Source organism: Patiria miniata, unplaced genomic scaffold (assembly GCF_015706575.1).
Source record: "Patiria miniata isolate m_02_andy unplaced genomic scaffold, ASM1570657v1 HiC_scaffold_3, whole genome shotgun sequence".
In the NCBI taxonomy this organism is placed as follows: Eukaryota; Metazoa; Echinodermata; class Asteroidea; order Valvatida; family Asterinidae; genus Patiria; species Patiria miniata.
In genome coordinates, this window is record NW_024037069.1 from 42,804,012 (window position 1) to 42,818,743 (window position 14,732).

The following is a 14,732-nucleotide window of genomic DNA, read 5'->3' on the forward strand; positions in this document are numbered from 1 at the left end:
AACTTTCGGCCTCGTGTAAATCGTGAAGGGGACTAAACATCAGAAAGCATTTCTTTTCAATCAGGATCATCAATGAGTGGAACAGTCTCCCTGCTGAAGTTGTGAAGGCTAGATCAACTAATCTATTCACGAACAAGGATATAGGGTCCAAAAAGCTTTAGCCTATTACTCATCAACCTAGTAAGTGTACGTGTGTAAGTGTATATTGTTCAAAGCAACTTCTATAGATGAAGGAGCTATATATTTAAAAGCTGCTTGAAAAGAGTTGAGTCTTTGAGCATACTTAAACTCTCTCTTTTATGAAGTAAACAAATATATAATTTTTGGCATTGTGTCCAGCATGAGAAACAGAACTGTCCCTCTTGCTTTAATTGTTTTAAGCACTGCCAGCAGGGATGGAATTGAAGACGTATAAGGCACCTAGAAGGGTCGTAACGAATTAACAAATCAGAATTATATACCAGGGGCAGAACCATGTAAACAATGAAAAACAAGCAGAAGTAAGTTGAAGTGGAGAGAATGCAACACTGGAGGTATGTGACCTTTACGACTTGCTATTAATGCAGGCTGCTGTGTTCTGTAGTTTTTGTAATCGTGCAAGCTGTGTTTGGGGGTTTGGTCTTAAGTTCGTTGTAAAAGTCTAATAAAGCAGGATGATGTAAGGGCGTGGCATGAACAATATTATCAGTGGTTGATTAACCTGTAAGCTACTTTCCAATAGGTTTCGCGAGTGGTTCCGTATAGATTTACAAATATCTGATACACGGCTATGTACAGTACATATGAAAATGAACAGCGCCCCTAGCGTCAGATGCGGTCAAGCGTCTGACCCCCCCCCCCCTTACCCTTTGTTGAATATACCCGTGAGTATTGGGAAACATCGACTGCTAGCCCCATCCTTAGTTTAGAAGAAATACAAGGTTAGACATTTCATAAAATTGAAACTCAAAAAATGAAATTTCATTTCGGCAACAAAGCACTAACAATGCAAAACCCCGTTACAAACTCTTTATTCAAAACCACCATTTTTTCAATCACGATTAAAATTCATCTTAACTTAATTGTAAGGACAGAGAAATCAGCTTTAAAACAAACGACACCACAACATAAATTCAAAACTTGGCGTGTTTTTATAATTATGGAATATTTTATCTCTTGATAACCTCGAAAGTTAATTCCTTTATAGCGTTGCCGTAAAATGTGTAAGTCAGCATAACCCGATACCCTTTTCATCAAATACAAGCACTAAAAAATATTCCAACACCTTTATAATCTTAACATATCTTTCTGTCAGGCCAACTATTTTTTTTCTACATTTCATCCTAACACTACATAAGCAACAACCAGTATATCATAACTCAACCCACGTATTCCTCATACTTTTCGCCTTTCGTTTCTTTTTTGTACGTGAAAATCCTTTAACTTTACTTACGACTAAAAACATTTCTAATTTTTTAACTGCTCAAAACCCGAAACCTAAACATTTTCATCACACAGAAACAACAAATTCCAGCGTTTTCTTTTATCGAGAAAATTTAATTGTGAGGTGCAGAGGGAGCTTAATGTTTGTGGAATCATTCGTAAATGACCATTACAAATAAAATAAGTTTGAATTATTTTGTGATCAAACAGCACATATTTCCTTGAATACGGTCATTTTGCTCGTTGCTTTAGTTGCTTTAGTTGCTTATCGTATAGTTGGATATCGTTGCTTTAATATATCTGGCAGATTTAACGTGACAAAACTGCATGCGTATAATTAAGCCCTCATTCCTGAATGGATACGCCTATAGCAAGGCCTAGTTGATTGCAAATATTTGCAATGTTTGTTTTTATAATCATTTTGAGGAAAATATCGAATGATTCCTTATTCTGCGGCATGTCTAGTTTGCCTAAACCGGACGGTCTAGCACCTTGACGTTGACCGTGGGTATGGTCTTGATGTTGGCCAGGTTGTTGCGGCGCCCGTCCACGAAGGTCTCAATGACACGGATCTTCTCCAAGTCAAACGGGTCCACGTCGTAAGGGTTGTCAGAGAGAATCACCAGGTCGGCCTTCTTGCCAGGCTTGATACTTCCTACCTTCTGGTCCAGGTGGAGCTGCCAGGCCGCGTTGACGGTGTAGGACTTGAGAACTTCATGGATGGACACGCGGTACTCCGGGCCGTAAGGAGTGGTAGGGTCATCCCTGGTGCAACGGGTGATGGCTGTCTTCATGTTGGCGAAAGGGTTGGCGTCTCCAGGGAAGGTCGGATGATCCTGTAAATATATATCTTGAAGTGACTCTTTAATATTGTATTTTAATCCCCAGAAAATCCGTTCCCCCAAGTTATGGCCAGCGGATCCTCCCCTCCCCCCTTCTGATCTCCAAAATACAATTGCTGGTTTGAATTGAATTGTCTGACAGTGCTTTGTATGAATCAAGAGCAAATATTGTCAAATGTTGACATTTTGCGCTGATGCTCATGATGTTTTATATTATTGGATTCAAAACGGCAGATACATTTAGTCCGGCAAGATACCTTCTTAAACATATCAGACTCGTTACTAAAACAAAAGAAGGCGTAGCGATCATATCAGTAAAAAGGTATCAGGGGTCTGTTCAAAGCCCTTTTGGGGGTAAATAAAGAGCCGCCATTTACCTGATGAATGGTCCAAGTAATGCCATTCTTGGTTGCCTCAGACAGCGGAGTCCAGCGGTTGACTCGCTCACCGAAGATGTCAGTCTTGTAGACCAAGGCGTAGAAGCGGAGATGGTCCACGAAGAAAGACAGTGCCAGATTGATCTTGCCAGCGCGTTCAATCTGGTCCACGGTCATCAGGCCAAGATGCTCCATGCGATGACGGTTGTTCTGATTCGGGAACTGGTTCAGGACCTAAAGGGAAAATGATAGCTGGATAGTGAGTGATTGAAATCGGTACCAGATTGATCTCTCTGTCCTTTTATCAACATTTTTTAAGAAGGGAGAGTCTCCTTGAATATGACAAACCGATAGAGTTTCGTAGTCTTCTGAAATGTCAGATTTCAGAACTGTAATTGGGAATGTGGTATTCAAGTCAATCACGGGTCAAGTCACAAGGCAATCGCAAGACAAAACACAAGGTGTGTCACCAGAAGGACATGGACAAAGTTGACAATGACAAAGGAATGTATTTGTCATGCACAGCTGATTTGCATAGCTTATTTCTTGACTTGCGAAGTCTTGTAAATAATTCACTTGTGATGACTTGTGAAACCTGTGATGACTTGTGACTGACTTTTCAAAACTTGAATACAATTCTGCGGAGGAGTATTTATTTTAGTTTCACCACAAAGTACGGGTCTTTCCCTTTCATAGGAAATATCTTGATGTGCCCAATCATACTTCACTCACCTGCTCATACACCTTCAACACCTGTTCAGAGCTCCTCTCGCCGTGGCAGTGGATCGCCATCTGCTTCCCGTCCTGGTGATGTCTCTTGATGGTATCCAAGAGAGCATCGTCCTCCATGTTCAAGGTGCCGTAGCCAGGTGCCTTGGGGAACCCCAGGGTTTCAGTCAGCGGGGTGTACATGAAGGGTTCGCGGGTAGCGCATGTGCCGCAGTGTGGGGAGCCATCAGCAACCAACTTCAAGCCAGCTTCCCACAGACGGGAGCTGTAGTTGCCAACTCCCCCGTCGTAGTTTTTCACGGCGCTCCTGCCTTTCTTGGCTGGTGCGGGCTGAACGCGCCCCAGCTGGCTGCAGCATCTTACCTTCGGCGGAGGGGGAGCTGACTGGGGCTGATGCACCTCTTCGTCTGTTTGCGCATGGGTCATTTTGTACAGACCTGTCAAATGATTTAGAAACACTCCACTAAGTCAAAACTGTAATTTTGTCATCCATAAACATCGAAGCATTACGATAACCTCATGACTTACCAATTAGAGTATCCTTGATTTAACGTGCCAACAGTAATTAAGAAACATAAGTGAGTCAAAACAATTATTTCTGTCTATTACGTAACCATTAAAGAGTGCCCGAGTTGATGAACCCTTGTATTGGGACCTTGGAATGTATGAAACCCGTGAAGGAATGGATATCTTAGTACAGGACAAGGTGCACGCGCGAATCGGTTCACGCCCGTATGGTATACGAAGTATACGCATGACAACCTTTCCCCGAATTTCTACAAACTGTGCGCAGCATCATGAGGAACTCGGAACGGCAGCAACGGTGCTCAGATGACATTCTGTCTCATATTAATTATAATTATGTTCAATCCTCTACACTCTTGTTCACTGTTGAGGGGTATTAAAGCTGATTACTCACCCAGGCGGACAGGGAAGTCTGGAGCATCAGCACAAGTCTTGAGAATCGCATCCATCTCGGGAGAAGGCATGTAGGCCAGATCAGTCACGGTGGTCAGCCCGGCTGAGGCGTAGGCTCTCCACTGATCATAGAAGCCCTGCATCACGAGCTCCTCGTCGGGAAGTGGGGCTTGACCCATGACCAGCATCATGGCCGGCTCCTCGAAGAGCTGCCCGGTGGGCCAGCCCTCGGCATCCAGGACCACGGTACCTCCAGATGGACTAGGGTAATTCTGGCCAATCTGGGGGGAAATGTTTATAATTATAAAACTTTGCATTATGGTACCGTTTTTGGCAAACTCTCCCTTGGTCCACGGGGCATTTTGGTCATAAGCCCCGTCTATCTTAGGTTTGTGTACTTTTCTCACACAGTTCATGTGACGAGTCTGACCGACTAACCGTGGTCACCTGATCACAAGTCGTGATCTAATTGGTCAATGCGCAATGTTTGATTGACAAGCACGGAAGGTCCATGTTGCTGGAAGGTTTCTAAGCATGAACTACACGCAATTTCAGTTTTAGCTGCCATTTTATAAACCTAGTCCCCTATTCAGATTGGAGTTCTGGAGTAGCGTGGAACTAAAAGTAGCCGACCCAATTAGATTTAAAAACGAATGTATAGAGTACCATGTTAGCTAAACCCAAAATTTGGCTTTGTTTCAGAGTCAAAACTGACACTTTTGTGGCTCAAAATGAATATTCTGTCTGCAGACTGTTTCTGCTGGGTCATTTGATCCGGAAACATTAGCAAAAGTGTCGTGTTAACCAAGAAATGTGTCAATCCAGATAGAATTGTGGTTCATATCTAGCTGACCAGGGATTCTTGAGAGTATAAGATCGGTAAGTGGAGGAGCAAATGGAAACAAAACATAGGTCACTTACAGGTGGCTCAGGTGCCGCAAGAGCGGGACTGTTGACCCAGGCCACGTGACCGCTCTGACCAACCACGACGATCGGAATGGTGGTGGAGAAGTTGGCATCCAGGAAGTCGGCGCTGAGAGTGGGCAGGTCGGAGATGAGCTCAGGGTCCCAGCCGAAGAAGATGGCCCAGTCCTTGTTGTTGGGATCTGCATCCAGCTCGCTGATTCTGTTCACCATGACGGTGTGAATGTCATCATAGCACCTGGGGTTTAGAATGGGTAAAGTCAAATAGAATCCAGATTCCGGGTCAATCTGACCATTGACTTTTTTTTAGTATAGTGCAAAATAGCTGAAAGTATGTGTCGCAAGAATACCGTATCCAATTTTTTAAACAAGTCTGACATCATGGTTTTTTGCCACAGTCTTTTGACTTTTCCTAGTCAATATGACCCGAAAGGCAGTCATCTGTGAGCTGGAAAAGAGTCATTTTGACCCCAAATAGAACGGTTGGCTGAAATATGTGTCGCATGACTACAATATGCTATTTTGTAAAGGAATATGACATCATGGTCTTTTGCCACAGTCTTTTACTTTTCCTCGTCAAAATGATGACCCAAAAAGCAGTCATCTGTGAGCCGGAAAAGAGTCATTTTTACTCCAAATAGAACATTTTTGCTGAAGTAGGTGTCGCAAGACTACAATATCCAATTTTGTAAACAATATGACATCATGGTCTTTTTGCCACAGCAGCGTGCCAAATGTCATAATGAAGCAGTAATGCGATGGCCTACTCGATGATGACGTACGCTGGATCGTGCACATTCGCCATCCTTACCCCCCCCCCTAGCCACGCCCACAATAAAATCCTTTACCTGTAATTCAGGGCACTGATGTTGATGTACTGGCTCCGCATGAGGGCGCACTGTATAGCGTGCTGGTGGGGTTCGATGAAGCCCGGCATCAGGGTCTGTTGGTTCAGGAAGATGACCTGGGTGTCGGGTCCGGCGTGACGGAAGACCACATCGATGGAGCCCACGGCCAGGATGGTGTCCCCGCTGATCGCTACGGCCTCAGTCTTGGGCGGGGAGTCGGCACCGCGGGACCCCGGGTTGGCCTCGCTCCCCTCCATGGTGATGATGTCGCCCCCGTACAGGATGAGGTCGGCTGGCATGGCCGAGCCTTTGTTTGTTGCAACAAAAAATTGTACCCAAACCATCATCTTAAAGACAGTGTTACAACGAACGTTGCTGGATTTTTCCTTCACGTTAATTCTTTCTGCACTCAGATTTGACCGGGAATTCCGGTCCTATTTAGCCTGACACTCTAGGCAGAGAAAACAAGTGTGTGTGTTTACGGTAACGCCATCAAATTACCTAAAGTAGGTAAGGAATTCTTTCATTTTGTAACTTTTTCATGTTTCTGTTGGTCCATTTTACTTATTTTGTTTACTTGTTTTGGGGTACCTTTACAGGTAATGAATACTGGTAATGATTAAACAACATTTGCTTTTGCGGTAATTTTCAGAAATCGATGGATATGGGGTTAGTATTTCATGGCAAAATGTTGTTTCACCGACCTGTTAAAATTTTGTGTTTATAGATGACGTAAAATCCCCCCCCCCCCCCAAAAAAAAAAAAAAGTTCTCAACTTCTTGTAGTCTGGCTCCCTGACCCTACTTGAGACGAAACGGAGCAGTTTATAGACGTTTGGGAATTGTGTAGTCAGGGAACCAGATTAGCTGGCTTGCACCAGTTCACGGATGTGTAAGTGATTGCAAACAAAATGTGGACTAAATAAATTGGGGGCAATATTCGAAAAATGGCGGGTTTTTTTCCTTACGATGGTCGACAGCACACCAGGTGCCATGATTTTACAGGATGCTTGAGACTATTATTCACTTACAGTCTAGCAGGATATTTCAGTTTTGTTTTTTGATGTTTGCAAATGTTGTATATTGCTTTTAACAGTATGATGTTTTATTAACCTGATTTATTGTTTAGGCCTAACCAATGACACACAAAACCGTCGCATAGGGAAGACTTTTTATTTTCAAAATTAAGTTAATTTTAAATGTTTGGCCAAATGTGGCAATAAAACATTTTGAGGTTGGTAAAATGGCCTTAAAAATCAGCTAGGTTGGGTTTTATACCATAGAGCAGGTTTAAGGATGATTTAGAGTACCGTGTTGGTTCAGGGACCGTTTTTCAAACAATAAATTATTGACAAATTCTGATTTGACCTGCGCCGCTGGCTTACAATTCAATGTTTATGTCAACATTATGCCAAGCCCCTTAGTTAAATAAACCAACTTGAACTACAACCACTAAAAACTGGAACACATACGTGTGTGCCTTTGGGGGTTGCCGAGTTCTGCCAATTATTTGTCTCACTTATGTGTGCATTTAAAGTGGATGATTTACAGGGACTTAAATCGTGGAGATTTGGGGTACGGTCTTTGTGACTCTACTATAGCGCGCTTGGACTTGCGGGTACACGGCTCTGAGAAAAGTTTACTCTTGTTGATGGACATAAAAGGTTGACCGAAACGTCGAATTGATACCTCTGGTTCTTATCTTAACAGAATAGGATCATTGTGTATTTATCCCAAAAGTAACCTACCTAATTATTATCAAAACGTTTACTTGCATTAAAGATCGTCGTGGTACTAAACAACTCGTGAAATTAGAAGAAATGTAGAAATGTGGGTGATTTCCAACGATCAGTCATCGTGTTTACTGATCGAAGGGTTGTGCATGGTTTTCACTGTTTTCTTGCAAAGTGTAATATCCACTGAGCTAAAACTTCAACAGGTTAGGTTTTGAACATTCTTCTTTGGATTCCCAGTGGTGTTATTAGTGGAAACGATTAATATACGTGAAAAGCAAACGATCCTATATATGCCTTTAAAATCGCTCCTGTTGGTTTTACTTCGCTTGGCCGATCCGCAAACCTCTTCCAAGTTGCACTCAATTCGCATGTAACATTCCATGTTGCATAGGCTAGATGGCTCATTGCGCTCAATGGTTGACGTCAGGTTGACGTAGCGGTTCTTTCCTCGCCTTCCACCGCGCGCTGTGACCCGGGCTCGAATCCCGCCTAGGCCAGTATGTGGCTTGGGTTCTCAGTCCCTACCTGATTCCGTGGGTTTTCCCCAGAATATATTCTGGGTTTTTCCTCCCACCTCTAAAACTGTAATTTCTTCTCATTGTCTTCTCTCTAAGTTGGTGTGATGTTTCCCCTGGGATGCTTTAATAAACACATACAGATACAATGTATATAACTCATGAAAAAAAGTTCCGAAGAAACTAGTAAGGAAACCCCTTGTGATTGGCTACCAATGCTTTAACGTCACATCGACAGGTGCCTACCTTTGGACATCCTGGATTTCGCTGTGAGCTGAGCTCTCTGCATGGTGACAGCGTTCTCTGGCAAAGTTTAGACAACAAACGACGCAAACAGACGGTGGGCCGTGTATGTAGGGTTTGTAGCAAGCGGCTCGCGACCAAGTTTCAACGAAGAAACCACAGTTGCAAGTGAGCTGTGCCTGAAGGGTAGCCCCGGGTTTTAAGCTCTCGCATCTGGCCCGTGGGTGGGGCAAAAGGGTACCGCAGTGGCGCCTAAACCGGCGCTTCTTGCCATTACAATTATGAAACAAACACCCATAGGAAAGGATTTATCACATTCGTACCTATGTGACTTATTTAATTTTTCAAATCTGGCAATATTTCATCGTGATATTTTTTCACTTAAAATGTTAATGTGCCAATGATATACATCATGTTATTTTACTAACAAACCCTTTTCGAACATTCTTTGTATTTGTTCCACCTTATTTTGAACAAGGGGGTAACAGCAAAAAGAGGATTAGGCCTGCCAGTATTTTGGCGGTGGTTGGGCCCAATAAAGCGCCCAAGGCTTACGACGTACCTGGACAAAACAAATCGCCAGATTTATTACAATGTCCTGGGGATTTATTTTTCAATTTTAAGTTTAGTTTACAAAAGCTGTTTTACGCAATAGCACTTGCCGGTGATCCTGTTATTATATGCCCCTGTGCACTTGGTACAGCGTGTGTCAATAAAAACGCAGGATTCAAAGCGATTTTTGTCTGATAAAATTATGCTACTGGTGTGCCAAATTTGATAAGGATTTGATTGTCCATAATTTCATCTTTGACAAGATTTTTGTTTGGTGGAATTTGGACTTTTGGTTCAAAAGTTATGACAAGTTTTGTGAAGCCCTTCTGAAGCGGGTTGGTCTGATTCAATGACGTGCGACGTACGACGTACCTGGACAAAACAAATCGCCAGATTCGTTACAATGTCCATGGGATTTTTTTCAAGTTTAAGTTTAGTTTACAAAAGCTGTTTTAACGCAACAGCACTTGCCGGTGATCCTGTTATTATATGCCCCTTTGCACTTGGTAGTACGGTGTTCCCTAAAGAGCGAATCTAGGTGCACAATTTACCGTTGTTACCATCCGCCATCGTGCGATTTCCACGGCAATAAAAGGACTCCATAGCACTTCACAGGAAATCGGTGAGACACCCACAAACATCCATATATATATATGATTGATCCAACAGTGATCGATAGTCTGCATCGCGTGTGTATCAGATGCGACAGTATTGTCATGATTTTCTTTACCATTTGTTCCCACTTCACATGCATGGTTGACTTTTGAAATTGAATCCCGCGATTGTGGTCTTTCAACTGGCCGCCGATCAGCTTTGCTTGCCCTTCGTTTCTTTTTCTTTAATCCAAACACAAAACTTTGGTAAATGAACGCCCCATGCATGACCAAATAAAACTCGGGAAATTCCAAGGGAAAAGAACCGTCAAACCAGTTAAACAAGGACATGAAATAAATCTTCGCATTTAAACGTGGTGTTGTGCGAATATCCATGCCTCGATATATATGAACTATAATAACCCAAGAAACCATGCACTTAGACGCACCTATTGCCTTGCTTGAATTCTAGATGCATGCTCTGTGGTGCGATCTGAGGCTATATCTGACTACTTTGTCCAATCCTTTGGAGGAAAAAGACGGTGGTGTACGCAGTGCCTGCCTTTATTGCGACGCCACTTTAAAAAATGAGATGTTTTCGTTTGGGAGGGGGCATGGCCCCGTTGCCCCCCCCCCCCATCCGCCCTTGTTGCACAACACATTGCGTGCGAAAGACGAGTGAGGCGGCTTTGTATCCGCACTTCACTGTCAGTGTCAGTGTACTTTGTTACAAAAACCTGCCGTATAATAGCCTTGGTCAATGCTCTCGTGGTTATTCGTCCCGTACGAGGTCAATCGTCGGCATATATCCTCACGCGCTATGCACATGCATGTAAAATTACAGCGCGAACAGCGACCTCACGCGGCCACTATTTTTATATGCAAATCAGTTGAGGACGAGCTCGAGCCTTGGTTCAATCGTCCATGTGAGGTTTTGGGGGTGGTGGTGCTCATTATGTTAATAGCCTTAGCTGACCTTAAATGTCGTTTTCTTATTGGTCGATCGTTGCGTGGAAACTTGCATAGTGAATTATGAAACGTGGCACCGTACATAATCCATACACGAACACGTTGTGTGTCTCTGCACACGGCACCAATGCACAAAAACTGTGGTTACTGTCACGTCCGCAAAAGGCGAATAGCTGCAAATAATTTGATGACGTCCGGATTTACCAAGGTGTGATTGGACACTCCACATATTAGCCCCGCCTACACTTATCTGTATTCGCATACGAGGTCGTGCGATAGAAATCCAGCGCAAAATAAAGAAAAACATAAGCTTTTGCCGACGATTGAACCAAGGCTCGAGATCGTCCTCAACTGATTTGCATATAAAAATAGTGGCCGCGTGAGGTCGCTGTTTGCGCTGTAATTTTACATGCATATGCATAGCGCATGAGGATATATGCCGACGATTGACCGCGTACGGGACGAATTACGACGAGAGCATTGACCAAGGCTAGCCGTATAAGTGAGTTGAGTTGGATCCATGATACCGATGCGCACATGACATTTTTCACAAACAAAACCAATTTCGAACATTCTGTGTATCTGTTCTACCTAGTTTTGAACAAGGGGGTAACAGCAAAAAGAGGATTAGGCCTGCCAGTATTTTGGCGGTGGTTGGGCCCAATAAAGCGCCCAAGGCTTACGACGTACCTGGGCAAAACAAAATTTTAAGTTTAGTTTACAAAAGCTGTTTTACGCAACAGCACTTGCCGGTGATCCTGTTATTATATGCCCCTGTGCACTTGGTACAGCGTGTGTCAATAAAAACGCAGGATTCATAGCGATTTTTGCTGATAAAATTATGCTACTGGTGTGCCTAATTTGATAAGGATTTGATTGTCCATAATTTCATCTTTGACAAGATTTTTGTTTGGTGGAATTTGGACTTTTGGTTCAAAAGTCATGACAAGTTTTGTGAAGCCCTTCTGCAGCGGGTTGGTCTGATTCAACGACCAGTTATGTACAATGCAGGTATGCATTGAAGACAATTAAACCAGAACAAAACTTTCTTTAAAACAACTGATGATAAGTATCACTTAAATTTAATAACTGGACTATCACTGTTTCAAAGCATCATGAATTATTGACTAATAACATTGATTGTGGACTAAAGGATTATGTAAGCCTAATCCTGCCACACATGTCACTTTCACCTGTACTGAATTCAAACCTTTCATTAGGTATGTGTGATTTCACAAATCAGACCAGCTTGGAATTTATAACCCTTCTTCAATGTACTCTATTTCTGGACAGGATTGTCCAAATGAGATGGGATAAAAAGCATAGTGAAGAGAAGGAAAGGTACTTTGAAAAGAAGGTTAACATTATGATGAATAGGGGTGGTTTATATTCTTAATATTTTTGTTTCTAATCCTGCGTTTTTATTGACACACGCCGTAGTACGGTGTTCCCTAAAGAGCGAATGTAGGTGCACAATTTACCGTCGTTTCCATCCGCCATCGTGCGATTTCCACGGCAATAAAAGGACTCCATAGCACTTCACAGGAAATCGGTTAGACACCCACAAACATCCATATATATATATATATATGATTGATCCAACAGTGATCAATAGTCTGCATCGCGTGTGTACCAGACGCGACAGTATTGTCATGATTTTCTTTACCATTTGTTCCCACTTCACATGCATGGTTGACTTTTGAAATTGAATCCCGCGATTGTAGTCTTTCAACTGATCTCCGATCAGCTTTGCTTGCCCTTCGTTTCTTTTTCTTTAATCCAAACACAAACCTTTGGTAAATGAACGCCCCATGCATGACCAAATAAAACTCGGGAAGTTTGAAGGGAAAAGAACTGTCAAACCAGTTAAACAAGGACATGAAATAAATCTTCGCATTTAAACGTGGTGTTGTGCGAATATCCATGCCTCGATATATATGAACTATAATAACCCAAGAAACCATGCACTTAGACGCACCTATTGCCTTGCTTGAATTCTAGATGCATGCTCTGTGGTGCGATCTGAGGCTATTTCTGACTACTTTGTCCAATCTTTTGGAGGAAAAAGACGGTGGTGTACGCAGTGCCTGCCTTTATTGCGAGGCCACTTTAAAAAATTAGATGTTTTCGTTTGGGAGGGGGGCATGACCCCGTTGCCCCCCCCCCCCCCCCCTATCCGCCCTTGTTGCACAACACATTGCGTGCGAAAGACGAGTGAGGCGGCTTTGTATCCGCACTTCACTGTCAGTGTCAGTGTACTTTGTTACAAAAACCTGCCGTATAATAGCCTTGGTCAATGCTCTCGTCGTTATTCGTCCCGTACGAGGTCAATCGTCAATAATATCCTCACGCGCTATGCACATGCATGTAAAATTACAGCGCGAACAGCGACCTCACGCGGCCACTATTTTTATATGCAAATCAGTTGAGGACGAGCTCGAGCCTTGGTTCAATCGTCCATGTGAGGTTTTGGGGGTGGTGCTCATTATGTTAATAGCCTTAGCTGACCTTAAATGTCGTTTTCTTATTGGTCGATCGTTGCGTGGAAACTTGCATAGTGAATTATGAAACGTGGCACCCAACATAATACATACACGTACACGTTGTGTGTCTCTGCACACGGCACCAATGCACAAAAACTGTGGTTACTGTCACGTCCGCAAAAGGCGAATAGCTGCAAATAATTTGATGACGTCCGGATTTACCAAGGTGTGATTGGACACTCCACATATTAGCCCCGCCTACACTTATCTGTGTTCGCATACGAGGTCGTGCGCTAGAAATCCAGCGCAAAATAAAGAAAAACATAAGCTTTTGCCGACGATTGAACCAAGGCTCGAGATCGTCCTCAACTGATTTGCATATAAAAATAGTGGCCGCGTGAGGTCGCTGTTTGCGCTGTAATTTTACATGCATGTGCATAGCGCGTGAGGATATATGCCGACGATTGACCGCGTAAGGGACGAATTACGACGAGAGCATTGACCAAGGCTAGCCGTATAAGTGAGTTGAGTTGGATCCATGATACCGATGCGCACATGACATTTTTCACAAACAAAACCAATTTCGAACATTCTGTGTATCTGTTCTACCTAGTTTTGAACAAGGGGGTAACAGCAAAAAGAGGATTAGGCCTGCCAGTATTTTGGCGGTGGTTGGGCCCAATAAAGCGCCCAAGGCTTACGACGTACCTGGACAAAACAAATCGCCAGATTTATTACAATGTCCTGGGATTTTTTTTTTTTTTTCAATTTTAAGTTTAGTTTACAAAAGCTGTTTTACACAACAGCACTTGCCGGTTATCCTGTTATTATATGCCCCTGTGCACTTGGTACAGCGTGTGTCAATAAAAACGCAGGATTCAAAGCGATTTTTTTTTCTGATAAAATTATGCTACTAATGTGCCTGATTTGATAAGGATTTGATTGTCCATAATTTCATCTTTGACAAGATTTTTGTTTGGTGGAATTTGGACTTTTGGTTCAAAAGTTATGGGAAGTTTTGTGAAGCCCTTCTGAAGCGGGTTGGTCTGATTCAATGACCTTAACACAACGACCAGTTATGTACAATGCAGGTATGCATTGAAGACAATTAAACCAGAACAAAACTTTCTTTAAAACAACTGATGATAAGTATCACTTAAATTTAATAACTGGACTATCAATGTTTCAAAGCATCATGAATTATTGACTAATAACATTGATTGTGGACTAAAGGATTATGTAAGCCTAATCCTGCCACACATGTAACTTTCACCTGTACTGAATTCAAACCTTTCATTAGGTATGTGTGATTTCACAAATCAGACCAGCTTGGAATGTATAACCCTTATTCAATGTACTCTATTTCTGGACAGGATTGTCCAAATGAGATGGGATAAAAAGCATAGTGAAGAGAAGGAAAGGTACTTTGAAAAGAGGGTTAACATTATGATGAATAGGGGTGGTTTATATTCTTAATATTTTTGTTTCTAATCCTGCGTTTTTATTGACACACGCCGTAGTACGGTGTACCCTAAAGAGCGAATGTAGGTGCACAATTTACCGTCGTTACCATCCGCCATCG

General features: G+C 42.7%; 1 protein-coding gene across 1 annotated transcript; it reads right to left on the reverse strand.

The window, feature by feature from the left end:
- Positions 1-1,866: 1,866 nt before the first annotated feature.
- Positions 1,867-8,871, reverse strand: LOC119736915 (putative amidohydrolase YtcJ). The gene is made up of 7 exons (XM_038210942.1): positions 8,557-8,871; positions 6,061-6,367; positions 5,210-5,450; positions 4,290-4,569; positions 3,374-3,807; positions 2,642-2,875; positions 1,867-2,258 (listed from the first exon to the last, which is right to left on the reverse strand). Exons 1-7 carry the CDS (start codon positions 8,597-8,599, stop codon positions 1,893-1,895), a joined length of 1,905 nt encoding a protein of 634 aa, XP_038066870.1. The 5' UTR covers positions 8,600-8,871; the 3' UTR covers positions 1,867-1,892.
- Between the last annotated feature and the right edge of the window lie 5,861 nt (positions 8,872-14,732).

Coding starts and splice junctions, on each gene's coding strand:
- LOC119736915 (XM_038210942.1), bottom strand. CDS start 8,599: ATGCAGAGAGCTCAGCTCACAGCGAAATCCAGGATGTCCAAAG. Junction 3,808..4,289: donor AGACTTCCCTGTCCGCCTGG/GTGAGTAATCAG, acceptor ATCATTTGACAG/GTCTGTACAAAATGACCCAT. Junction 2,876..3,373: donor TGTTGAAGGTGTATGAGCAG/GTGAGTGAAGTA, acceptor TTTTCCCTTTAG/GTCCTGAACCAGTTCCCGAA.